This window comes from Nilaparvata lugens, chromosome 13, assembly GCF_014356525.2.
Source record: "Nilaparvata lugens isolate BPH chromosome 13, ASM1435652v1, whole genome shotgun sequence".
Taxonomy (NCBI): Eukaryota; Metazoa; Arthropoda; class Insecta; order Hemiptera; family Delphacidae; genus Nilaparvata; species Nilaparvata lugens.
The window spans coordinates 9,537,230-9,565,018 of NC_052516.1; the positions used below are offsets into that span (position 1 = coordinate 9,537,230).

General features: G+C 35.0%; 2 protein-coding genes across 3 annotated transcripts in view; both read left to right on the forward strand.

Moving 5' to 3' along the window:
- The window catches only part of LOC111043915 (beta-catenin-like protein 1), a 17,456-nt gene extending 5,116 nt beyond the window's left edge, over positions 1 to 12,340 (forward strand). Inside the window, exons 5-9 of the mRNA XM_039440339.1 lie at positions 1,377 to 1,595; positions 3,664 to 3,819; positions 8,296 to 8,487; positions 10,234 to 10,560; positions 12,305 to 12,340. Of these exons, the coding sequence (XP_039296273.1) occupies positions 1,377 to 1,595; positions 3,664 to 3,819; positions 8,296 to 8,487; positions 10,234 to 10,560; positions 12,305 to 12,340 (930 nt within the window). The remainder of the gene's footprint in view (positions 1 to 1,376; positions 1,596 to 3,663; positions 3,820 to 8,295; positions 8,488 to 10,233; positions 10,561 to 12,304) is intronic.
- A 3,823-nt stretch (positions 12,341 to 16,163) lies between these two features.
- On the forward strand, positions 16,164 to 27,488 carry LOC111043916. Of its 2 annotated transcripts, XM_039439774.1 has the most exons (6): positions 16,224 to 16,389; positions 17,810 to 17,985; positions 18,536 to 18,687; positions 21,108 to 21,353; positions 24,327 to 24,498; positions 27,159 to 27,486. In XM_039439774.1, exons 1-5 carry the CDS (start codon positions 16,375 to 16,377, stop codon positions 24,491 to 24,493), a joined length of 756 nt encoding a protein of 251 aa, XP_039295708.1. In that variant the 5' UTR covers positions 16,224 to 16,374; the 3' UTR covers positions 24,494 to 24,498; positions 27,159 to 27,486. The 2 variants fall into 2 exon arrangements, with proteins under 2 accessions (XP_039295709.1, XP_039295708.1); XM_039439775.1 differs by lacking the exon at positions 24,327 to 24,498 and having other exon boundaries at positions 16,164 to 16,389; positions 27,159 to 27,488.
- Positions 27,489 to 27,789: the final 301 nt, after the last annotated feature.

Below are 27,789 nucleotides of genomic sequence, written 5' to 3' on the forward strand. Positions count from 1 at the left end.
GTAAGTTGTGTAATTCTGAATGATTTAATGAATAAATAATAATTATTTAACATTATTATAACTGCAAATTCTTATAAACTTCAATCTGTAGACGTTTTAATCTATCTTATATCATCATAATAGTAAAGGAAAGAATCGGCTTATACACGTAAGGGATAGGAAATTCCCGAATGACGCATCATCACGTCTCAACTACTAAACTGATCAACTTGAAATTTTGCATATAGATTCTTAATTTATCGAGGATGGTTATTGGCCTATTTTAGATTCTTCAAGATTTTAGTAGGTCAAGTTTTCAATTGGACCCTTGCGGAGCACGGGTTACCTGCTAGTATTAGATACACAAATTATCTACACTAAATATTTTTAAATAGCTTAAATTTTACTCATACTGATCCACTTAGCAGTCTTATTTTGATTAATTCACATGCGTTGCAATTTAAATTCAATTTCTATGAAACAATGTTCAATCTTGAATACTTTTTTAAAATATTTTTGAATATACTGTAGCACACTATATAGCGTTATCTGCTTTGTCGAATGATAGACAAGGATAGCAACTCTAATGTTGAATACTGTAATATTATCACAGAATAGGTACAGAATGGAAACTTGTAATCAAACGCCTATCTAACCAATGCTTTTTACATGACGCAAATACTAGACACGTCACGTGATCTTGGAAAGTTCCAATCCTGGTCTTCTGATTGGCTCGTGGCAGTGAACGAGATCAATTGATCCGGATCATTAAAGTGATCCGAACCTACCATCAATACTATTACAATGCGGCCCTTCCTAACAAGATGGCGGATTTTTGCGTCAGAGTACTAGCCAAGTTTCCATACTGTATGTATACTGTGATATTATAACATGGACCTCACTATAGTGGTTGCTTGCTATTATTGTTTTCGGAAAGTAGGGTGAATTTGAAATTGTTCATTGTAGGAGTTGACCAACATGGATATTGTACACAAGGATTTTCATTTTATAGGGTGAATTTAGAATTGTTGCTGTATGAGTTGACCGACGTAGGCATTGCTGCGAGAGTAAATATTTGTTAATATTTGTATATCTGCTGTCATCTCTGTGGTGCTGAAAGTGTATTGTAATGTGTATTCTCATATTATGCTGTACCACGGTAATCGCTTGTATAACTTATGAAATAAACAACTTTTGAATTTGAATTGATTGAATATTATGAATTTATTAAATTTAAGTAATTGTTGTTGGTTGCAGGAACTGACCGACATGGACATTGTAACCGCAAATTTCCATTGAATAGGGTGAATTTGAAATTGTTCGTTATAGGATTTGACCGTTGTAAACATTGTATCCGACAATTTTCATTAGAGTGAATTTGCAATTGTTCGTCTTAGGAGTTGACCGACGTGGACATTCTTCACGAGGAGAAGGAAGGCGCTGATTCGCTGGTGGACGCTCTGCTGAGTCAGCAAGCGTGCGCTCTGCTCGTGTCGAACCTGGAGAGGCTGGATGAGGGGGTGCGGGAGGAGGCGGCCGGGGTGCACAACACCCTCGCCATTCTAGAGAATGCCATCGAGCTGAGGCCGGATGTCGTCAGGGATGTCGCCAGTCAGGTTAGTTGAACGAGCGTGTCTACTAGACAAGTTTCTACTAGAGGCTGACGCTTCACAGTAGAAGCAGATGAGGTCAGGGATGTCGCTAGTCAGTGACCCAGGATCGATTGAATGAAAACCAAGCAATTCAATCAATCAATCAATCAATCAAATTCCTAAGGGCCAGAACACATTAAGCGTTTTTTTTCTGACGCCAACTCAATCAGCCAATCGAAGAGCTTCCTGCTCTGCCGACTCTAAAAACGCCGTCTGAAAACGCCTGAAAAACGCTCAATATTGTTCTGGTCTTTATTCTGAATCCAATTCTAGCTCTAGCTATCGCCAAATTCAGCTGAATAATCAAGTACTACGTAGATCAAGTTACCACAAAATTCTTAAAGCTATGGTTTCCCAAGAAAACCGTGCCGTTATTAGCGGCTGTAATGTAGCGGTGGTTGAAAACGTTGGCTATATAATTAACATGGTGTTGGTTTCGCTAGTGATGACCATAACGTAAAATTGATTAAAAAGACTAATAAATTGTCAAAAAATACAGATTTATTGATAGTTAGAAAGACCGGTTTCGGTTGCACCATTGTCAATCTCTGATAAACAGAGATTAGTCAGAGAGATTAGACAGTTTATCAGAGATTGATAACGGTCAACTCAAAAATGACAGCACCGCTATTTTTCGTTATTTTTACTTTTTGTGTAGTTGAGAAGTTGATATTGTGGTAATTATTTATATTAGATAAAAAGACTAATAAATTATCAAAAAATACAGATTTATTGATAGTTAGAGAGACCGGTTTCGGTTGTTATACCATTGTCAATCTCTGATAAACTGTCTAATCTCTCTGACTAATCTCTGTTTATCAGAGATTGACAAAGGTGTAACAACCGAAACCGGTCTTTCTAACTATCAATAAATCTGTATTTTTTTGACAACTTATTAGTCTTTTTATTTAATATGAATAATCACCACAATATCAACTTCTCAACTAGACAAAAAGTAAAAATAACGAAAAATAGCGGTGCCGTCATTTTTGAGTTGACCGTCAATGATTCAATGATTTTATTACAGCCAGAAAATACATACATTACACTAGGCCATGTCAATACAATAAAATTTCTAACAGAATTACAATAACAATACATGAATAAAGATCATACACAACATGCAGTGCAAGAGCAGGCTTCAAAGCTATTCGGTTTTTCAAAAAAAATAATAATAAAATAAAATGAATAAATAAAAATAATAATACAGAAATATCAATAAACCGTCTAGCGGTGACAAACATTCTTAAAACGTTTTTTAATGTTTTTTTTTAAATAATGAATGCTCGTATAATGTGGAGAGCGAATATTAAAGACAAGCCCAGCTGAATAGTTATTTGTGCAACTAGTGCCCAAAGTGACAGTTTGCTGCACCGAAAGAAACGTTTACGCCCGAGCCGTAGGCGAGGGCGGAATGGTTTCTTGAGTGCAGCAGAGGAACTTTGCGCACGTATTTCACATTGTAGTTTTTCCTACAGTTACCATTGAATATGAAAAGTGGGTAATTATGGGTAAAATTGCCTGAAATCCATCAAATGTTTTTCTGTGTAATTTTATTATTGATAAAAACCTTAATCCTAAAATCCTAAAGTCCTCGTTGTCCTTGGTTATAATATATAATGAATAATAATTAGCGCGTTGTGCTTGGTTGCACCTCTGCTCACTATAGCAGCCACAGCAGTCACTGTTACCAACTTCATTTTGATTTTGCTGCACTGTTGCTCCATATAACCTACTAAGTATTTTGCGTTGCCATGTTGCAAATCTGGAGTGCAGAAAAGATTTTTCCCGCACTAGAGCGGAAAAGTGATTCTTTGCGTTCTGTAATCAGTGCAGCAATGGCCACTTTTCAACGTAACTGTAGGAGAAGAAAATTTAAGGAATAATATCAGAGAAACTATCGTTCAGAAGGAGTAGGCCTATCATTAGCCCATTATTACCACAAAGTAATCTAATTGTAGTGATAAATGAATGAATGTCATAAAATGAACTGTATATTAGAATAGATGGATCAATGAATAAATGATTGCAGGGCCTGATGGGTTGGCTGCTAAAACGTCTGCGTGCCAAGGTGCCATTCGACGCTAACAAATTGTACGCCAGTGAGATGCTGTCAATTCTGCTGCAGAACTGCACCGAAAACCAGGCCGCCCTAGGCGAGATGGAGGGCATTGACGCCCTGCTACAGGTAGGCAATTCACATTCAATCTGTCAGTATTGGATCTTATGACAAACGTTCACAGTCAATTTACTGCAAACTTTCAGTATAAAATCATATTTAGATTCAGATTTCTTTATTCATGACAAGTAGGTAACCCGTGCTCCGCAAGGGTCTAATTATGAAGAACTTGACAAACTGAAAACTTGAAGAATTTAAAATATGCCTATAACCATCCTCGGTAAATTAAGAATCTATATGACAAATTTCAAGTTAATCAGTTGAGAAGTTGAGACTTGATGATGCGTCATTCGTGAATTTCCTATCTCGTACGTGTATAAGCCAAGTTTTCCCTTTATTATATTATATATCATTATATTATGTATAATGATTAAAAAATGATTAAAACTCAAATAGAGCAGCGAAGTGGAAATAAACTACAAAAAATCGAAGATACAAAAACCTAAGGACTTCTCCGTCTCCTTCTCATACGGGTAACCGTCCACTGGAACCGTATTCAACCGATCCGTTCGGCCGTTGGATCGGACGAATCTACCGGCCGTTAATTCGGCCGAATATGGTCGTCTATTGGAACCGTTTAGGTCAGTCTAGTTCAGTAGTTGGCTGGTTGCCAATTATTGAATTAACTACTATCAAGGCCACCAAAAATTTTCATAAACAATGATTATATTGAGATTTTGAATACTGAATAAACAAATATCCACTAAATTAGTTACTCATTACAATAATCTTAACTTCAGATCCTATTTGTTCAGCAATTTTTGTCCACAGATTCCTTTGAACATCACGACGATGATATCTTTTGTCTCGCATATCCTACAATGGAACATGCTCTTGAACCAAAATGATCAACTTTTCATTGTCCATAGTTACAACTGTCATTATCATTATTATTATTATTTCACAAAGGCGACTTTCTAGAAGTATTTTAAGCCTAGGTGATGATGATGGGATGAATGATAATACAATGAAGGTACAGTTATGAAAGAATAAAAATAAAAATTATAAAACAGAATAATTTCAACAAAAAAAACAAAAACTAACAAGACTGTGAAACAATTTTAGGTTAGGAACACTTAGTTGTCTCAGCTCGACTAGTTAGTTCTGCCGGATAGAGCCGGAAAATCCCATTCAATTCGGATCGAAAAATTGATCGGCCAGAGACGGCCGTATGAGCCTGTTGCAATGGACGAGTATCTATTCCTTTCTTTTCTGGGGGATCGTTCGGACGAGTTCGGTAGTTTTCGGCCGATGCTAGTTCGGACGAAAACGGTTCTAGTTGACGGCCCACCTACTCTTCCCAATCCTATCAACATTTTGAGGCTGTTTTTTTTCTAATTAGTCAACCGTTTTGTTTTGTTGTAGCAACTGGCGTTCTACAAGCGGCATGACCCGCCTCGGCGGAGGAGGCGGAAATGATGGAGAACTTGTTCAACGTGATCTGCTCCAGCCTGGCCATTCCCGCCAACAAGGACAAATTCCTCAAGGGTGAAGGACTGCAGCTCATGAACCTCATGCTCCGAGAGAAGAAACTCAGTCGCAATGGATCACTCAAGGTTAGCAATCTATTTCTGGTTCGTTATAAACAGAAAACATGAAACTATAGTGAGGTCCACGTTTTAATGGCAGTGGAGAAATATAAGAGAACAACGTTGCCAATCCTCTGTCTTGTCAATACCTTCTATAGACGGTAGCTGATACAGTTTATTGATGTCATATTAACTGTTCATTCTCGTTAAAAATAATCAAGTCTCTACCAACAGCAACAGCTGTGATAAGTTCTAAAAATTGTGTTTGTCTTTTCGGTCTCAAAATTTGGAATTTTCCAACTATTTGTAATTAATTTAATTCAATTTAGAAGTATTTTTATTTAATATGAATAATCACCACAATATCAACTTCTCAACTAGACAAAAAGTAAAAATAACGAAAAATAGCGGTGCCGTCATTTTTGAGTTGACCGTCAATGATTCAATGATTTTATTACAGCCAGAAAATACATACATTACACTAGGCCATGTCAATACAATAAAATTTCTAACAGAATTACAATAACAATACATGAATAAAGATCATACACAACATGCAGTGCAAGAGCAGGCTTCAAAGCTATTCGGTTTTTCAAAAAAAATAATAATAAAATAAAATGAATAAATAAAAATAATAATACAGAAATATCAATAAACCGTCTAGCGGTGACAAACATTCTTAAAACGTTTTTTAATGTTTTTTTTTTAAATAATGAATGCTCGTATAATGTGGAGAGCGAATATTAAAGACAAGCCCAGCTGAATAGTTATTTGTGCAACTAGTGCCCAAAGTGACAGTTTGCTGCACCGAAAGAAACGTTTACGCCCGAGCCGTAGGCGAGGGCGGAATGGTTTCTTGAGTGCAGCAGAGGAACTTTGCGCACGTATTTCACATTGTAGTTTTTCCTACAGTTACCATTGAATATGAAAAGTGGGTAATTATGGGTAAAATTGCCTGAAATCCATCAAATGTTTTTCTGTGTAATTTTATTATTGATAAAAACCTTAATCCTAAAATCCTAAAGTCCTCGTTGTCCTTGGTTATAATATATAATGAATAATAATTAGCGCGTTGTGCTTGGTTGCACCTCTGCTCACTATAGCAGCCACAGCAGTCACTGTTACCAACTTCATTTTGATTTTGCTGCACTGTTGCTCCATATAACCTACTAAGTATTTTGCGTTGCCATGTTGCAAATCTGGAGTGCAGAAAGATTTTTCCCGCACTAGAGCGGAAAAGTGATTCTTTGCGTTCTGTAATCAGTGCAGCAATGGCCACTTTTCAACGTAACTGTAGGAGAAGAAAATTTAAGGAATAATATCAGAGAAACTATCGTTCAGAAGGAGTAGGCCTATCATTAGCCCATTATTACCACAAAGTAATCTAATTGTAGTGATAAATGAATGAATGTCATAAAATGAACTGTATATTAGAATAGATGGATCAATGAATAAATGATTGCAGGGCCTGATGGGTTGGCTGCTAAAACGTCTGCGTGCCAAGGTGCCATTCGACGCTAACAAATTGTACGCCAGTGAGATGCTGTCAATTCTGCTGCAGAACTGCACCGAAAACCAGGCCGCCCTAGGCGAGATGGAGGGCATTGACGCCCTGCTACAGGTAGGCAATTCACATTCAATCTGTCAGTATTGGATCTTATGACAAACGTTCACAGTCAATTTACTGCAAACTTTCAGTATAAATCATATTTAGATTCAGATTTCTTTATTCATGACAAGTAGGTAACCCGTGCTCCGCAAGGGTCTAATTATGAAGAACTTGACAAACTGAAAACTTGAAGAATTTAAAATATGCCTATAACCATCCTCGGTAAATTAAGAATCTATATGACAAATTTCAAGTTAATCAGTTGAGAAGTTGAGACTTGATGATGCGTCATTCGTGAATTTCCTATTCCGTACGTGTATAAGCCAAGTTTTCCCTTTATTATATTATATATAAATCATAATGGTATAAAAATGTTTAAAACTCAAATAGAGCAGCGAAGTGGAAATAAACTACAAAAAATCGAAGATACAAAAACCTAAGGACTTCTTCTCCGTCTCCTTCTCATACGGGTAACCGTCCACTGGAACCGTATTCAACCGATCCGTTCGGCCGTTGGATCGGACGAATCTGCCGAATATGGTCGTCCATTGGAACCGTTTAGGTCAGTCTAGTTCAGTAGTTGGCTGGTTGCCAATTATTGAATTAACTACTATCATAGCCACCAAAATTTTTCATAAACAATGATTATATTGAGATTTTGAAAACTGAATAAACAAATATCCACTAAATTAGTTACTCATTACAATAATCTTAACTTCAGATCCTATTTGTTCAGCAATCTTTGTCCACAGATTCCTTTGAACATCACGACGATGATATCTTTTGTCTCGCATATCCTACAATGGAACATGCTCTTGAACCAAAATGATCAACTTTTCATTGTCCATAGTTACAACTGTCATTATCATTATTATTATTATTTCACAAAGGCGACTTTCTAGAAGTATTTTAAGCCTAGGTGATGATGATGGGATGAATGATAATACAATGAAGGTACAGTTATGAAAGAATAAAAATAAAAATTATAAAACAGAATAATTTCAACAAAAAAAAACAAAAACTAACAAGACTGTGAAACAATTTTAGGTTAGGAACACTTAGTTGTCTCAGCTCGACTAGTTAGTTCTGCCGGATAGAGCCGGAAAATCCCATTCAATTCGGATCGAAAAATTGATCGGCCAGAGACGGCCGTATGAGCCTGTTGCAATGGACGAGTATCTATTCCTTTCTTTTCTGGGGGATCGTTCGGACGAGTTCGGTAGTTTTCGGCCGATGCTAGTTCGGACGAAAACGGTTCTAGTTGACGGGCCACCTACTCTTCCCAATCCTATCAACATTTTGAGGCTGTTCTTTTTCTAATTAGTTAACCGTTTTGTTTTGTTGTAGCAACTGGCGTTCTACAAGCGGCATGACCCGGCCTCGGCGGAGGAGGCGGAAATGATGGAGAACTTGTTCAACGTGATCTGCTCCAGCCTGGCCATTCCCGCCAACAAGGACAAATTCCTCAAGGGTGAAGGACTGCAGCTCATGAACCTCATGCTCCGAGAGAAGAAACTCAGTCGCAATGGATCACTCAAGGTTAGCAATCTATTTCTGGTTCGTTATAAACAGAAAACATGAAACTATAGTGAGGTCCACGTTTTAATGGCAGTGGAGAAATATAAGAGAACAACGTTGCCAATCCTCTGTCTTGTCAATACCTTCTATAGACGGTAGCTGATACAGTTTATTGATGTCATATTAACTGTTCATTCTCGTTAAAAATAATCAAGTCTCTACCAACAGCAACAGCTGTGATAAGTTCTAAAAATTGTGTTTGTCTTTTCGGTCTCAAAATTTGGAATTTTCCAACTATTTGTAATTAATTTAATTCAATTTAGAAGTATTTTTTTCAATTTAAAGATTATTTTTGTGTTTTGAATTGTAAATCAAGTGTGTAATTGCAGAATTTTGGAGTGATCTAACCTGAGATTTGGACTGTTGTATAAATTAGAATTGTAAGCGGTTTGGGCCTTCGTCAACAAGCAACCTATTTCGGACTATGTGTAACCCTATCTAAATTTGGGAGAGGAATAGCACAAGGTTACCTTATTTTTTCTCTCCCTATCATTTTGATTATTTATTATATAAATGTATGAATGAATATAATGATATACAAGAGAGTGGCCGTAGTCGAGTGGGTTAGATGCTGACTTTATAATTCAGAGGCCCGGGTAAGATATTTTTCTAGGGCCACTCCCGTGTTTCGGAAGGACACATTAAGCTGTCAATCCCGGCTGCCTAAAAACCAGTCATTACGTCATGTCAGAGTCCCTGAAATCGATCGGTTGCGACCTGAAAACTCTGACACCAGACCTGAACCAGCCAGGCTACTCGATATTATTACCAGTAGTTCTGTGAACAGTAGACCTCACGCAGTTTTCTCATCCACAAGTATCTGGTGTCACCTGTTCACCGGCTTCTCCAGACATCTGTGTAATGCATGCAATGAATAATCCATTTGTCAGCTGATTCATTATGAATCCTATTATATTAAGCGAGCAATTTCTGTATTTTTATATCTGGTTATTTATATTTATATCTGGATATTTATGTTCAACGGATCTCGAAAACGGCTCTAACGATATTCACGAAATTTGGAACATAGTAGGTTTATGATATAAAAATTCGATTGCACTAGGTCTCATCCTTGGGAAAACTCGCTGAACGACATTAAAAGGATAATTCATCCTTGGCTGAAACAGCTGAGACTTTCGTCGTCTGTGGATGGTAAAAAGTAAGCGAGTGATTCTGTGGAAAATCAAAATATCGCATCCCCGAAATTCATAAGCTGACGTATAGCCAGCTGTGAAATAAAGACACGATCATTTTAGAGAATTGTGTTCTGTTTATCAATAAAATAAAAATAACGAGCGAAGCTCGGTGCCCCGATATTAATTCTATAGTCTGATTAATCCTAACTCCAGAATAGATGATATTATAAAGTGATAACGAAGTATGGAGGAAATACCTTTTACTTTCATATTATCCTTGAAATGCAAAATTTCAAAAAAACCTTGTGTATACATCGACGCGCAGTTAAAAAAGGAATATTCCTGCCAAATCTCATAGAATTCTATCAACGTGTTTGGCCGTAAATGCGTTACATACATACAGGCAGACAAAAGAAATTCGAGTAAAAACATAGACCTCACTGCGTTCGGTCAATTATTGACTAGCAGGTAACCCGTGCTCCGCAAGGGTTTAATTAAAAACTTGACCTACTGAAATATTAATTATTTATGTCAAATGAAAGGTTTATTGATCGATTGATTGATTTTCTAGGTGCTAAACCACGCCATGTCCGGTCCAGACGGCAAAGAGAACTGCAACAAATTCGTGGATATTCTCGGCCTGCGCACCATCTTCCCGCTGTTCATGAAAACGCCCAAGAAGAACCGCCGCCGCGTGCTGTCGACAGAGGAGCACGAGGAGCATGTGGTGTCGATTATCGCCAGCATGCTTCGGAGCTGTCGCGGCACCCAACGGCAGAGGCTGCTCAGCAAGTTTACCGAGAACGACCACGAAAAGGTGGATCGCTTACTGGAGTTGCACTTCAAGTATTTGGACAAAGTGGAGGATGTGGATGCCGAGATTGAGAAGAAGAGGAAGGTTAGTCATTCATTGGATTCATTAGTTCATTAATTCATTAGTTCATTAATCATATTATCAGAGCAGCCCTGGGAAGACCGAGAATGTACCCTAGTAGACTACTATTTAAAGAAATTGATTTACCAACATTGAGACAAACATACGTAACTAACGCAATTCTGTACATTAATAAAAACAAAGACAAATTCACTACTCGTAATACACCATATCTAATACGTCAAAATGTTTTCAATACCTACAATAACCTATTCACTAGACTTACATATGGCAAACACCAATTGTCCTTCTATTGCCATAGAATAATAAATTGTCTACCTGAAAAATTCATTCTAAATAGAACTACTAAGTGTTTAATTTATGAAATAAGAGAGTGGGTATGTAGGAAAGTTTACTTCGGACTTGAGATTTCAGAAGATTAATTGACTTTTTGTTCTAGTGCTTACATTGTTATATTGTACATACATTTATATTCTAGTGTTTATATTGCATATTGTTTTTTCTGGTACTAATTAAATTGTCTTAGACATCCATCCTAATTACCTTTTAACATTTTTGATCTTTCTTCCAGAGCTCAAGCATTAGCTTTTCTGGGAGAGCCCATTATTTCAATATTAAAATAAAAGAAAACATTCGTTGAATATGTTTTTAAATTAGTTTAGATTATAAGTAGTTATAACATTATAAGAATGTTTTTGTATCACTTGTTTGTAAAAAAAGAATGGCAATAAATTGATTTGATTTGATTTGATCTATTGATAACTAGTCCTTGTTAGCATCTTTTTTGCCGTGAGTTCGTAGAACGTACAGCACCAGATAGAAGGATTATTAGTGAATTTCCCTATTGTTAATGGAAAAAGTGCCTACACTAGTAGTTCTGTGAACAGTAGGCCTCACGCAGTTTTCTCATCCACAAGTATCTGATGTCACCTGTTCTAGTTGATTCAGTTGAATCACAATTCACAGTTGAATCAAAATTTACTCTTAAAAACTGTTATTTGTTTGCACCAAGATCAAAAACTCACTAATGTTAATAAACTCGGTTCACGTTTGAATTTGTATCCTATATCACAGTATACATACAGTATGGAAACTTGGTTAGTACCCTGGCGCAAAAATCCGCCATCTTGTTAGGAAGCGCCGCATTGTAATAGCATTGATAGGAGATTCGGATCACTTTAAAGATCCGGATCAATTGATCTCGTTCACTGCCACGACCCAATCAGAAAACCAGGATTGGAACTTCCTAAGGTCACGTGACGTGTCTAGTATTTGCGCCATGTAAAAAGCATTGGTTAGATAGGCGTTTGATTGACAGTTTCCATTCTGTACCTATTCTGTGCCCATATGATGATTCATCCAGTTTCGTGATAATCTTTCCATCTGATAATAATATCTTTCAACTATTTTAAAATTAATTTTTTCAATCAAGAATATAATAATTTCTTCGGCATTATTCAGTTCATTTGATAATTTTTTATTTTATTTTCAATCTCCTATTATTAATTTGTTTTTCAAATGTGAGAATATTGATACGCATCATAAAAAATATTGAACCCTTACCGTATAGAAATAGACACGGCCAGACATCTGTGTAATGCATGCAATGAATAATCCACTTGTCAGCTGATTGATTATGAATTTTGCACGATGAGTGTTTAAGAATTTGAATAGTATGATACGTTATAGTCAAAAACCAAACTTCTGTTAAGTTTTCATATTCCTCTATTTGTATTGTTATTGACAGAAAGCAAATGAGAACAATCCATGGGAATGTAACTGATAGAAACAATCTTCAATATTCATCAACATATGTGTGAGTTGCTCTCATTACACATTCGATTCGACAATCAAAGAGCAGCCAGACAAACCTTAAAAGCAAATAATAACCTGCAGGTAACAACAATGATAACTATTGATACTTCAATCCAGCTAGAGGTTGTTCGTGATTCAAGACAGAACTCAACACCTGGTGTTATTCTCTTCAATGTGTATGTCAGATTTGAATGGAATCACTTCAAGAATTCACTGTACTTGAGAGCAAGTGAATATACAAACAGCTATAACTCCACGAAGATTGCGTTCCTTCCACGAACAACACATAAACTTCAACCGATTTAGAATGAGATTAGACAAGGGTTATTGGACCATATTATTGCTTTCTAGCAACTCACATATTATAATCAGATAGCTATGTATGGCAGGTCTAGTGCCACACGATAATCTGGTTAATATAATCACAATGAATAGTTTACATATAATGTACGTTTTATCTGCGCGATAATGGGCATCGAATGGTTGAGAAATACGGCAATAAAATATGATTGGTTCCCCGGCATCAATCAGTGCCGATAAGTACACCATTAGTCAATATATTACACCTTGAGCCAGAGTCAATAACAAGCAAATGTGTGATACATGATGGTTGAACAGTTCTAGAATAGGAATTGGCAATTTACTGATGAAATGCAACGGACACAGGTACCATTTTGCATTATTTTCAATGATATGATGGTTCCTTATGTGTTGCTTGAATGTCAGGGTTTGGCGATTCAGATGCAGAACAAGCTACTTGTATTGAACTACATGTGTGATAGATCCCACTAATAGATTATTTAAAAAAAATTCAAGTAGAAGCTTCAAAATATCCAAAAAATTTCTTTTCCTACAGTTACCTTGAAAAGTGGCCATTGCTGCACTGATTACAGAACGCAAAGAATCACTTTTCCGCTCTAGTGCGGGAAAAATTTGTCCTGCACTCCAGATTTGCAACATGGCAACGCAAAATAGCTAGTAGGTTATATGGAGCACCAGTGCAGCAAAATCAAAATTAAGTTGGTAACTGTGGTATAGTGTTGTGGTGCAAGTTATAAGAATCTTGAGGTGGTGGACAACAGTGGATGACAGCAGTTGACAGCCACCACATGCCACCCACACACCACACAGCCATTCAAACACACATACTACATTCTATTTTATTTATTAATAATAAAATTACACAGATATACATTTGATGCATTTCAGGCAATTTGACCCATAATTACCCACTTTTCATATTCAATGGTAACTGTAGGAAAAACTTAATGTGAAATACGTGCGCAAAGTTCCTCTGCTGCACTCAACAAACCATTCCGCCCTCGCATACGGCTCGGGCGTAAACGTTTCTTTCGGTGCAGCAAACTGTCACTTTGCGCACTAGTTGCACAAATAACTATTGTGTATTATAGCAATTTTCAATAGAAATTTGTCCAATTTTCTTCAAGAATAAGCCTCCAAGCTTTTGTTGTCGTAATTCCATTACCAATTCTATCACTCTCGAGTGTACTAAACATTTTTAATTACTCTAGAAAAATAATAACCTCATTCAAAACCACAAACTATTTCATTCACGTATCTTTAGCCCTACTTACCACTGAATGCATTCACTCTGAACCCTTCACACAATAACTGCTTTTACATGTTTGTAGGAGATCTCACTGATAGTATTGTTTTCCGTTCAGATTTCACATTACTCATCAACTTATTTTTTTTTTAAATTATCAAATCTTTCTGTTATATTTCTTTAGAACAGCATAATATTTTCATCGAAATGTCTCGAACAAACTCAAGAAACAGTTTTCAATAATATCACTTTCCCAACATATGTACTTTTTTGGACTCAGGGGACTTTGAAACGTATAGAAATTTGGAAATTGGGGTACCTTAATTTTTTTCGGAAAGCAGTACTTTCCTTACCTATGATAATAGGACAATGAAAGTAAAGCCATTTTCCCCTCAAAGAATTTACCCATTGAAACACAACTTCAATGAAATTGTCCGAGCATGAAAATCATCACAGCCACAGAGGTATAGGTATTTCAGGAATAAATATTCATCAACAATTAATTATACAACTTTGTAACGTGATAATAATCACATTTCCTTATAAGTCTTTGCTCGTATAACCAACCCAGCCACCCGACCGAAAACAATGAGCAAAGCACCTGAAAAGGGGTCGGCTGGAATTATTCTATATTGCCATAATATACTGAACATAATACGGTGCACTATGAAGTTATAAAATCGGGGGGAGTAATTGAAACTTCTTCCAATTTTTTATTATTGTAATAACTATTCTATTATTCTGCTTTTTCAGACACACACTAGCACATTGTATTGTCGGCAAACTACAAAGAGATCCGCACAATTAATGGTCTCTCGTGAAAGCGAACCGCCCCGCACCGCCCCCCGAACTTGATAAAATACAGTTTTACAAAATAATATTCATGTATTGCAGTGATCTATAACTCTATTATCGCTGTTAGAGAAGCCAGGCTCTTATCAATTCCAGTACTCAGTACAGTTGATATGTTCTTACTTGATACTTACTTACTTATAAGTACCGTAAGTATCAAGTTCTAAGCTTCGACATAAGTGTTCAACATGTTGTTAAGGTCTCTGAAACTTCTTGTCTGGTACTGAGTGCGTGTGAAATGTTGTAATGAGTAAAAGTAATTGATTGAACTCAATGTAATTGTAACTACAATACAGTGCATTGTATTCTAGGTGCCTTGAGTGAACTTGTATACAGTGACTTGACAATTAAGTTTTCATACTTACTCTGCTTAAACGGAAGAAGTCAATTTTAGGAATATACCATCTCAATAAAGTTTAGAATGTATGCTATAATATGAGTGTTTGTTTATTCGGAAGGAAATATTCAAATAGCAATAATACTTGAAATATTGTCTGTGTAAATAGGTAATAGGTATATCCGCATTACAAATAAATATAGGAAATTAAACCTTAATTGTTTATTCAAATTTTTACCTTCTCAGTCTATCCTTATCCTGTCTTAGTTAGTTTACAAAGGTATGTTAATTGAAATTGAATATAAATGCCGACAGTAGCCTACATAGCTGAACAAACATTTGAATAGTTAATCAAGCAAGATTTGACTTTAGTACATTGATTAAAAAAAAATGTTTATTTTGCTTCTTGGCTTAGAATAGAAAAAGCTTCAAGAAGATAGAAGCAGGAGGATGAAGTGAAAGGGTACCTATGGTTAGTTAGATGAAAAAGTTTTTGGATTTCAAAAGAAACGGCTGGCAATACAGAATAAAAAATATAAAGGCAGTAGATCTATTTTCTATTGATGGCATAATTATCAGACTTACACCCGGTTGAACAAAAGTTTGTCTTTTATTCAGATTAAATGCTAGAAGAACCAATAAAATGAACTATCTTATCAGAAAATCCTTTGCTTATTAGTTCTTGTGGAATTTAATAATTTTTAAAATTTAATAGGTTTTTGAGCAATTGAATCAGTGTCAGTCGTAGCCTACCTGATTCTAAAGGATTTCTCACCACTATAATGCTCTACACATTTAAAAGTATCAATTTTACATACTTTTTTTATAATGTAAAACTTGTTTGTAAATTTCTGACAATATTATTAATAAACTAATATTGAATCTGCTCTTTGTACGTTGCGTATTTTTTAAATTTAGCGCCATAAGCAATGGAAGCTTGATCACAGGTAAAATGGACAATTATTATTGAATTTTACAATATTCATTAAATCGAATTTGTGTTTCCCAATAATTAAAAACTCTCTTCTCAAAATTACTGCTATAAAGTTTTTCATTTTCAACGATAAAATTTCCAAAATAATTACAAATGTTATCATTGTAATGTCAGCTGACATCTTTCACGTCTGCTCTTCTTGAAATCAAACATCCTTGAAAACGGTCGTGGCATTGACAAAATTGTCAATTTTCGTTTTAAATGTAGTTAAAAATAATTTTGGAACATTTACCGGGTTCAAAGAAAAATCCGATGTATAACCTTAAGGTAATTATAGCTTTCAAATTCTAATTCGATTAGTATAATTCACAGTATTTCTGTCTGTAGGCAAAGTTTCTTTTTCTAACCTCAACATGGGCCTAATCTTTCAAGTCTTCATTGTCAAAAAATGTACAATTTTTTCTATAGTAAAATATTTGTCCAAGGATATTTATTAGATATTCTGCGATTTATCTTTGAATAGATAATAGTTTAATCTTGTGACATTCTCGAAACTTGAAAATTCGGAGTAGCCTAGTTAGTAGTTATAGATCCAATTCAATATATTTTTGATTAAATTAGTAATACTCAACATAAAATAGATAAATTTTTGTTTAATATAGGATAAGCTTAATATTAATTCTAACTAAATTAGACCATGAATTAATTTATACCCAAACCCAAGTAATGATTTATATTTTTATGTTTTGGGATTTTAAGATTAATGACTTGACGTTTTTGACAACTCTTTTGTTAATTAAGTTACTCAGTTCTTTCTATCAGTAATTGGTTTGCATAGAAAAATTGGAAAACCTTAATAGACTTGGCTATTTGACAAACTCTAAACATGTCACATTATTGTTCAAGATTAATTCAATATCGATATATTTAGTGATCACTGCTGCACTCATAGTAAATTCTAGAAGGCTGCATTCATATTCCTTAACTCCTTCATTCCTCCTTCTACATCCATGACCAGGGAACTGGATAGATGGCGTCAAAATGGTAAGATGACAGGTCAAACTATATTGTCCTTGTGAGCATTAAAATACTCATTGACTGAGTAGAATGGGTTCCTCTTCAGCCAGATCTCAACTCGGTTTTTAAAAGCAATACCCTGCAGGTTCTTCACACCAACAGGCAGGTCATTGTATAGGCGCAGTGCAAATATTGGGAAGGAGTCTTTTCTCTTGTTGGTTCTGCAGCGCGGTATGTCAATGTCAAGTCTCCTCCTTGTAGCGTGCACATGACGATCAGCCCTCAGCACACATAATATCAGTACCTATAGTGAGGTCCACGTTATAATAGCAGTGTTTAATTAGCAATGGTATTGCTATCCATGTCTATCATTCAACAAAGCAGATAGCGCTATCTCTTTCTCGCTTTGCTCTGTTGCCAGATTGTCTTTTAACAATGTAGAATTCATAATTAATTAACAAAATATTTCATCATAATTATAAAAATTCATTATGAAATTGTTGGAAAATATAATTTATTGCTCAATAAAATATAATTGATTATTAAAAACGAGTATGAACAGTTAATATTACATCAATAAACCTGTATCAGCTACCGTCTATAGAAGTCATTGACTAGACAGAGGATCGGCAACGTTGTTCTCCTATCTTTCTCCACTGCCATTATAACGTGGACCTCAATATAGTAGATTTTTCGATAACATCTAACAACACTTTTCATTTGTTTGCAGTTATTACGACGCGCCGTAGTTCCGGCCGGTGTGGGTGCAGCCGCCACATTGTTCACCGTTTCGGCCGCCAAACCAGTCCCCCCTCCCCCTCCACCCGCCGATTGTGACCCCAGCAAGACCCTAGTACGACCGCGCGATCTACCCATCTACAGTATTGACCCACCCTGTCTCACACAGTAAGTATTCTCAAATTTATTCGATTTTATTAAAAAATAGCAGATAACTCGTGTTCCGCAAGGGTTACATGCATATCTCATATAATGTTGACTGCTCATTCTTGTTAAAAATGACCAGTTATATTTTATTTGTCAAGAGAACAACATATTTTATACTATATATATTTTTCGATGATTAAATAAAATTTTTCATAACTGGGATGAAATACTTTGTTAATTAATTTTAATTTATACATTGTTAAAAACATCTAGCCACGTTGCAGACCTAGTAAAGGATAGCTCTATCTGTTTTGTGGAATGATAGACAAGGATAGCAACACCAATGTATACTATTTGGAAAATCTAAAACTAAATTAGGAAATTGAAGAAGTTTTGGGCAATAGCTTGGTTTTTCATTTCCAATCATTGTATTGTTTGTGCTAACCTAACGAAACCAATGCTATTCAAATAGTGCACTTATATCGTGGACCTCTATACGGTTACATTAGATATGTATAGTTTTTCCAGTAAAAAATGCTCATTTTCAAAACAAATTTTACCATTTTTGTAGGCCTTCGTCATCTGCCACGTCGCAAGATGCGAATCCGTTCGTCGATGTGATCGCCATTGGCAGGAGGGAAATTTTGGCTTCCCTCAGCCAACTCGAGAAGGTGCAGACTGCCTTCTGGGATACTCTCAGAACTGGCAAAGCGCATACTGAAGGTAAAACTATATTTACCCATTTATTCGTTCAATTTGTTTGTCATTATTTACAATAATTATTATCATAGGTCAGAGATTATCTATTTTTTTTAGTTGATTTGTCTAATGCACTACGGTACTAGGAGGTAGCTCATGCTCTGCGAAGGTCTGATTAAAAACTTGACAAACTGAAAACTTGACTTAATGGAAGAACAGCCTCTCCGGATTCTGTGAAATGTGGCAACATTGTACGCCATGAGAGCGATACTGCAAACTAAGGTTTGCACAGACCATAGTTATTTCTATAATAATTAAACAATTCAAGTAGCCCTATGAAAAATACTTGATTATCAGACCAGCAGGTCACCCATACTCTGCCAGAGTGTGTTTAATGCACTTGACAAACTAAAAGCCTGTCGTACTGAAATCTTGAAGAATTTAGAATAGGCCTATAACCATCCTCGGTAGATTAAGAATCAATATGCAAAATTTCAAGTTAATCAGTTGAGTAGTTGAGACGTGATGATGTGTCGTTCGTATATTTCCTATCCCGTACATGTATAAGCCGATTCCTTCCTTTATTAGGTATATTATAGACTAGCATGTAACCCGTGCTCCGCAAGGATCTGATTAAAAACTTGACAAACTGAAAACCTGACCTACTGAAATCTTGAAGAATTTAAAATAGGCCTATAACCATCCTTGTTAAATTAAGAATCAATATGCATAATTTCAAGTTAATCAGTTGAGTAGTTGAGACGTGATGATGCGTCTTTCGTGAATTTCCTATCTCGTACATGTATTTGTTTTTTTATTTTTCCACAAGAAAGCACTGAATGGGAGAGAAAAACTAAGGATACTCCTTGTACTATTTCTCTCCCACATTTAGATAACATTTTTAAAAGTTCGAAATGAGGTTATGATTCAACTTCTCTTAAATTTAGTACTTTTTCACTCAAAAACAAACATAGGCCAAGAGTTTTGAATTTTGATGGTTGAGAAACTTGATAGAAAACAAAAATATTATACTTCAATTATTACTACTAGTAGTTCTGTGAACAGTAGACCTCGCGCTCAGTAAGTTACATTGACCTGTTGTTATGTTTTCTCAAAAATTAATAAATAATTTATCAATTTAAAATGTCTAGAAAAAATCCTAAATAAACATAGAGCTTTCTGTCCTATCGTACCGTGACGTGTCGTCCCGGAATGTGAGTGTGAGCGCTGTTATCAGGTCTGGCTGCAACTGTCTGCAACGTTGATGGAAAGATACATTTTCAAGATGTTCGATGTTTTTGAACGGGTAGTATTGTAGTCAACTGTCTACTAACGATAATGGAAAGATACATTTTCAAGATGTTCGATGTCTTTGAACGGGTAGTATTATAGTCAACTGTCTACTAACGTTGATGGAAATATACATTTTCAAGATTTCAATGTTTTTGAACGGGTAGTATTATAGTCTACTAGACAGCTGATTTATGATGATTAATTCTATAGTCTGATTTTTACTCTAATATTGCGTATGAAGGAGGCTCCTTTTCCGTCTTATATTGTCCTTGAAATACAAAAATTTCCAAAAACCTTGTATATACGTCGCCGCGCAATTTAAAAAGGAACATACCTGTCAAATTTCATGAAAATCTATCACCGCGTTTCGCCGTAAATGCTCAACATATAAACATTTGAACAGTAAGAGAAATGCCAAACCGTCGACTTAAATCTTGGACCTCACTTCGCTCGGTCAATAAATAAAAATTTGTTCACGTCATTTTACAAAATTTAGAGCCAGAAAAACACAACTAATTTATAAGCCAATTCTTTCCTTTATTATATTATTGACCGAGCGAATTGAGGTCTGAGATTCAAGTCGACGGTTTGGAATTTCTCTTAATGTTTAAATGTTTAAATGTTTTTATGTTGCGCATTTACGGCGAAACGCGGTAATAGATTTTCATGAAATTTGACAGGTATGTTCCTTTTTTAATTGCGCGTCGACGTATATACAAGGTTTTTGGAAATTTTGTATTTCAAGGATAATATAAAAGGAAAAAGGAGCCTCCTTCATACGCCAATATTACAGTAAAAATCAGACTATAGAATTATTCATCATAAATCAGCTGTCTAGTGGACTACAATACTACCCGTTCAAAAACATCGAACATCTTGAAAATGTATCTTTCCATCAACGTTGCAGACAGTTGCAGCCAGACCTGATAACAGCGCTCACACTCACATTCCGGGACGACACGTCACAGTACGATAAAGGACAGAAAGCTCTATGTTTATTTAGGATTTTTCTAGACATTTTTAATTGATGAATTATTAATTTTTGAGAAAACATAACAACAGGTCAATGTAACTCACTGAGCGCGAGGTCTACTGTTCACAGAACTACTAGTAGATTAGACGTGGATATAAATAGATTGGTTGTGTTTTAGCATCCCTAGCCATGCTCCGAGACGAAGACAATGCGACAATGCGGTACGGAGCGATCGGCGGAGGGGCATTTGTCGGGCTGTTGCTGAGCGCGCGAAAAGGAAAATTCAAAAAGTTGCTCTACATGTCAACTTTCTCGCTGGCGGTAGCGTCGCTCTGCTACCCGGAGGAGGCCAGTGTCTATTCTGCTGACGCGGCGCGACTGGCGAAGCGATACGCTAACATTGCTTATCATTTCGCTGTTGGAGGTAGGCTTACAATATATTGTTTATTCATTTTTTTAAATTGTTTTTATGACCACATAGGATCATTTTAGTCTCTGGTTAGTCCTCTTTCTTTGTTTATTCGCTTCAATTCTCTTCTTTTCTTCCCTGTACCTTTTCATTTTGTCAGATCTTCCTTTTCTCAATTCATTTGAACAAAACTGTTGCCTTCTCCTAATTGTTTTTATTGATAAAATCCTCTTTCTGTCAGTGATGGTTTCCCTATGGTTTATTCTTAGACCAGTTGTAGAATAGACACGGCCCATTGTATATTCATACTGAAAGTCGATGAAGCCAACATCTGCCATATCATCATATCGTGACGTCAGCATCGGAAAGAAAACAATCGGATAGAAACATAACCTATTTTTTGGACATTTTATAAATTTATCAAAATTTGGGAATGGAATAGTTTTGGGCCAAGCCTGTTGTTCCTTCCTAATCATATTTATATGATTTGTGATTCTGTCCACGAATAAATAAAGAAATAAACAAATAAATAAACAAACTCTGCAGAAAAGTTTTCTATCCGATTCTGACGTCACGATATGGTGATATGGCAGTAGATGTTGGCTTCATCGACATTCAGTATGAATATACAATGGGCCGTGTCTATCCGCTAGACTTCCCAGCGTGTCTATTCTGTAACTGGTCTAAGGGTTTATTCATTATATATGGTTATTCAGTGATGGTGTATTCATTTATACAATAAGTTCATTATCAAAATGATAGGGAGAGGAAAAATAAGGTAACCTTGAGCTACTCCTCTCCCAAATTTAGATAACACATAGTCCGAAATAGGTTAAGTCTTGTAGTTCTCCAATTCACAACATTTTCAGTCATCAAGTATTTTCACAAAGTATTGTTTAAAACAATAATATTTTTTTCATCTATAGAGAGAGTCACCTTATAATTTTATTTATATATTTGTTTGTTGCCGTGTCCTTAAATTCATTATCACTCCTTATTCAAACGTTATGTCTCATTCAGGATTTCCTTCACATTTGATTCATCTGGAAAGAGGACCAGTGTATATATTAAGAGATACACGTTATAATGGCAGTATTTGATGAACATTGATGTTTCTATCCTTTTCTAGCTCCGCTACGTTGCCAGACAGTTTTTTAACAATGTAAAAATATAAAACTAAATATTTCACCTCAACTGTTATGAAAATTTATTATTCAATCATTGAGAAATATATTTTTTCAGGAATAAAATATAATTGATTCTCTTAAACAAGATAGTTAGATTGTTTGATCTTTTTTTAATAACCTACCTGCGCCCTGGTTTTAAACCTATGCAGGTATCATTTTCCCTCAAATATTACCCGTAATTATTTATAATGGACATTATATTTATTCTAGCAGCAATGTTACTTTGTTATTAATAAACTATAAATATATAGCTACATTTAGATAGATAGATAATTTAGCAGCCACTGACCTCCTATCAAAAGGGTATAAGGTCTAGTCAATCATTTAAATTTATTCAACTCAAATTGTGCATTTATAAAACAGATTGTTACATATATACACTCAAAGGTCTACGAAAAATCACCGTGAACTAAAAGCAACTGAAAAACTCCTGGATCGAATAAAAACACTGTCCCTCCAGTTCTGTGATCAACTGAACTCTCAGTTTTCAATCGTTTGACAGGTTTAGTGCCGGTTGCACAACATCAGGTTAAATTTTAACCGTGATTAATTTCACGAGAACCAATCAGAGAAGGCGTTTTTGAAAAGACGGCTTCTCTGATTGGTTCTCGTGGAATTAATCACGGTTAAAATTTAACCAGCTGTTGTGCAACCGGGCCTAAATGTGTGAACAGTTAATATTACATCAGTTACACCAGGATCAGCTATCCTCTATAGAAGGCTGTGGCAAGGCAGAGAATCTATCTTTCTTCACTTCTACCAATCTCTGATGCAAATTGCTTATGTGTGCATGAAAACAAAGTAATTATCTACCCCCAATACTATTGAACACCTATTATATACTATTGAATTCTCCTGAATACCTCACGTTACAGTACTAGACATCTATGATCTTCATTTATTATCAACTTTTGATTTATGTGCGAATACATCAATTGCCTCTAATAGTTGGAAAATTATTGAAATTGTTTCATGAAAGTTTGACTCTACACTGCTAGACGACTATGATCTTCATACTATCATAGAGAAACAATAGCGTAAGTAGATATCCCATGGTATAGGGAATTTATGTAGCAACTTTAACTGTTATCTCAAGCCGATTACTGTCGATTATTGTCAATTTTTACTGTTTTGTTGGTGTGATAGTGTATGAACGGCACAATTTGAGAGACTACCAGCGTCACACAGCTGCATAGGAAAGAACTACGTGAACTATCGGCTTGGGATAACAGTAAAAGTTGCGACATAAACGCCCTATACCATGGGATATCTACTTATGCTATCGTTTCTCTATGATACTATCAACTAAGGGTGTTGCCTTTTACTACTACACATCTAAGGGTCTCCACACATCTGTGTAATCACTTGTCAGCTGATTTATGATGAATAATTCTATAGTCTGATTTTTACTCTAATATTGGCGTATGAAGGAGGCTCCTTTTTCCTTTTATATTATCCTTGAAATGCAAAATTTCCAAAAAACCTTGTATATACGTCGACGCGCAATTGAAAAAGGAACATACCTGTCAAATTTCATGAGAATCTATTACCGCGTTTCGCCGTATATGCGCAACATTTAAACATTAAGAGAAATGCCAAACCGTCGGCTTGAATCTTAGACCTCACTTCGCTCGGTCAACTATCAATCTACAATCAACTTCCATATTACGAGGTTGAGTAGTATAAAGGACTAATTCCACCAAATAAATATTTTTTTCATTTTACTTCATTTTGTATGCATGTGCCTGAATTTCCCGAAATAATTGCGAAAATATTGTCTGACGATTGTGTGACATTACAGTGCTAGAGGACATGGGAGTATCGGTGCCCAAAGTTGGCAACCCTGTCGACTATGTTCAGGAGCTTCTGGGTCTGAGGGAGTCGGTGAAAGGCCCAGGCAGCGCTGTGCTATTGCCCCCACAACAGGAGACCCCCAGTCATCTAGTGGCCAGCAAACCACACAAATAAAAGAGGTACTGGATCCAAGATGGCCGCCACCTGTCTCCTTTTGGTTCCTGTCTCCCTCCCTCCCAATTTGGTCCTTTTCAAATGTGTCCCCGAAGCTCCTTGTGTCCTTTCCAAATATGTCCTCCAAAGTTCTCCTTTTGTCCTAACAATGAATTAACCTCAATAATAACTATTTGTAATTGTATTTATTTATTTCATTTATTTGCAATACAAATGAGACTAATGTAATAACTAATGTAACTGCTGTGCTAATAGTGAAGTTGTGTTTCTTTTCTGGCTCAACATTTTGCAAAATTACTCAAAAATTTCCAATTTGTAGAGATTTGAGTGAAATATTTTTGTTTTTAATCAGTTTTTTAATGTCAAAATTCGAAATTTTTAGTTGAGTCATTAGTTTTGAAGTGGAAATTGGACTTTTCGAAGTGAAAGTGGAATCTTAACCTTATTCTTTTTTGAAACTTTTATTTGAAAAAATTTGGGAGAAGACAGTTTTGGGCTATGCCTGTTGTCTTCTCCCAATCATATTATATTTATTATAATTATGATCTGTAATTGCCAATGAAATAAATAAATAAACATTGGTAGATAAAATAATAAGGTAGTCCTTGTGCTATTTTTCTTCCAAATTTGTAGGTGACACAGTCAAAGATGAGGTTAGAAAAATAAATGGATGAAAAAATAAGAGGAACTAGATCCAATATTTCCGCCACTTGCCTCCTTTTGGATCCTGTCTCCTTTAATTCCAATTTCATTCCTTGAGCCCTTCCCAATGCATTAACAATAGCTTAAGTAGATATCTCATGGTATAGGGCGTTTATGTCGTAACTTTTTCTGTTATCTCAAGCCGATATTCCACATAGTTCTTTCCCGTGAAGCTCTGTGACACTGGTAGTCTCTCATATTATATTCAGATGAATTATATTTTTTTTAAGAAATTGTCAAAAAACCACTGATTTATTGATAAATAGAAAGACCGGTTTCGGTTATTACACCATTGTCAATCTCTGATAAACTGTTTATAAATCAGTGGTTTTTTGACAATTTCTTAGTCTTTTTCATTCAATATGAATAATTACCACAATATCAACTTCTCAACTACACAAAAAGTTAATTATATTTATTTATTCATGGAGACAACAGGTAAAAAACCCCATTTTGCCTCCTCCACACTATACAATAATTTCCAACATAATACAATTTTCAATGAAAAGAAGATAGAAAATATGAGAAAATAATAAATTATAAAAATAGCTAATTATAAAATTATGAGAATGAAATAAGCCGAAAAATAGAAGAAATATACAGTCGTATATAGAATAATAAAAATACATTAACTGAATACAATAAGAAAAAATGTACACATACCTCAGTAAACTATAATCATTACTAGTATATAGACAACGGCATATTGTGCCGTTCATACACTCTCACCCCAAGAAAACAGTAAAAATAGACAATAATCGACAGTAATCAGCTTGAGATAACAGTAAAAGTTACGACATAAACGCCCTATACCATGGGATATCTACTTACGCTATTGTTTCTCTATGGCATTAACCTTCAAAATAAGAGGTACTGGTTTCAAGATGTCCTCCACCTTTTTCCTTGTGGTTCTTCTGAACCTAATTTCTTTACTTCTTACCATTTTCTTCCTTCCTCCAATTGTTGTTAAAACCCTGTCTGAAATTACCTTCCTGTTGTGTAAAATAACTTTAGTGTTGTCTAAAAAATGTCCATCCTGAAATATCCGTCGTAATTTTCTCTCCATTCTCATAAAACCCTCCAAAATCCCTTCACCGCCTTTGGTTCCTCTTGAAATGACAATAAATATCCTGTTTCGATTTCCGATTCTATTCCTTGTGTTATTCTCGATGTCTAAAATATACATTATTATGTTCCCACCCATTGTCCTGAAAATTTATCCTAAATTCCCTTAATTATTAATTATTATTCCCTTAAAAATTATCCTAAATTCCCTTTCTATACTCTGGAATTTATTACATTATTGGACACCTTATGATTGAAATGATTACAGTATTGTCTGTTTTTATATGCCTAGGTGTGCTCATATTTATTTCGCTTTATGTTTTTGTCAAAACATATAATTTTCATTAGTATTTTTTTTGTATTGTTAGATGGTACAATGTTTTGTAATAATATTATGTTGTGCGGAATAAATTATTTTTTGAATTGAAAAAAAAATTATCTAATATAATAATTACTTTTACTATTATCAATTGATTAACAAACATTCTCACTTAGCATCAATAATTGGAAAATATTGAATTTATTACAAAGACGATGAAAGTTCTATTAAATAGTCTTGAGTTGAAAAAAAATAAATACAATTTTTTCTTATGTGATGAACGCTTTGATTCTCTTGATCCTATAGACTTAGGGCCGTTTGCACAGTCAAAGCTTTAACTGAATTTAATCAGCTGTTGGCTTAAACTCAAAACGTAACACATTATAGCAAACTATACTTGATACGGATTTAATCCAGTTTAAAATGAAATTTAGTTTCGGCTTTTGTGCAACCGGGCCTCAGTACTAACAATATTGGAAAATGGCTAGTATGATTATGACGATGATGATGATGATGATGAAAGTTTTAATAAATTGTTTCGAGTTTCAAAAATAATTTTACTAATTTTGTTTTTTCCAGGTGAGCCAGACCTGGATTTTGTGGACGCCCCACCAGACGATATAGAAGAAGAACCGGTCAAGAAGAAAGATAAAAAAGCAGCGAAAGAAGATAAGAAAGATACCGCGAAGAAATAATAATTCTGTATCATATTGTCTTCTCATCCTAGTAGGAAAGAATGCCATAAATTCTGTTGTTATCTCAATCAAAACTATGAGTCAAGTCGCAATCTATTGTTGACAAATAATTGTAAATTCTCAAATTATCAGTTTAATTGAAAATCTAATTCCAGAAAGAAATTGTTACAGAGTATTATGAATAATAAATCGATAAATTAGTCTTAAAAATCGTTGTTTGGTTCTATTTTGTGTAACTCCTACGTCCTACCTATTGTTTCCCACAAATTATATTATTTCAAGTACAAGGAAAATGCACTAAGTCCAATTTTTCCAAACTCTGATTTATCATTAGTTTTTGATTAGTTCTATAAACTATGAATGTTAATTAATTAATTATCAACAAATGAAGAATATTTAATTTCTTGCAGAATGAAATTATTTTGTGAAAAATCATTATAAGGAAATTATGATTGATGCTAAAAATTAAAAATTGATTTCCTGAAAAATTTTATTTTATGGACTTAGTGGATTTT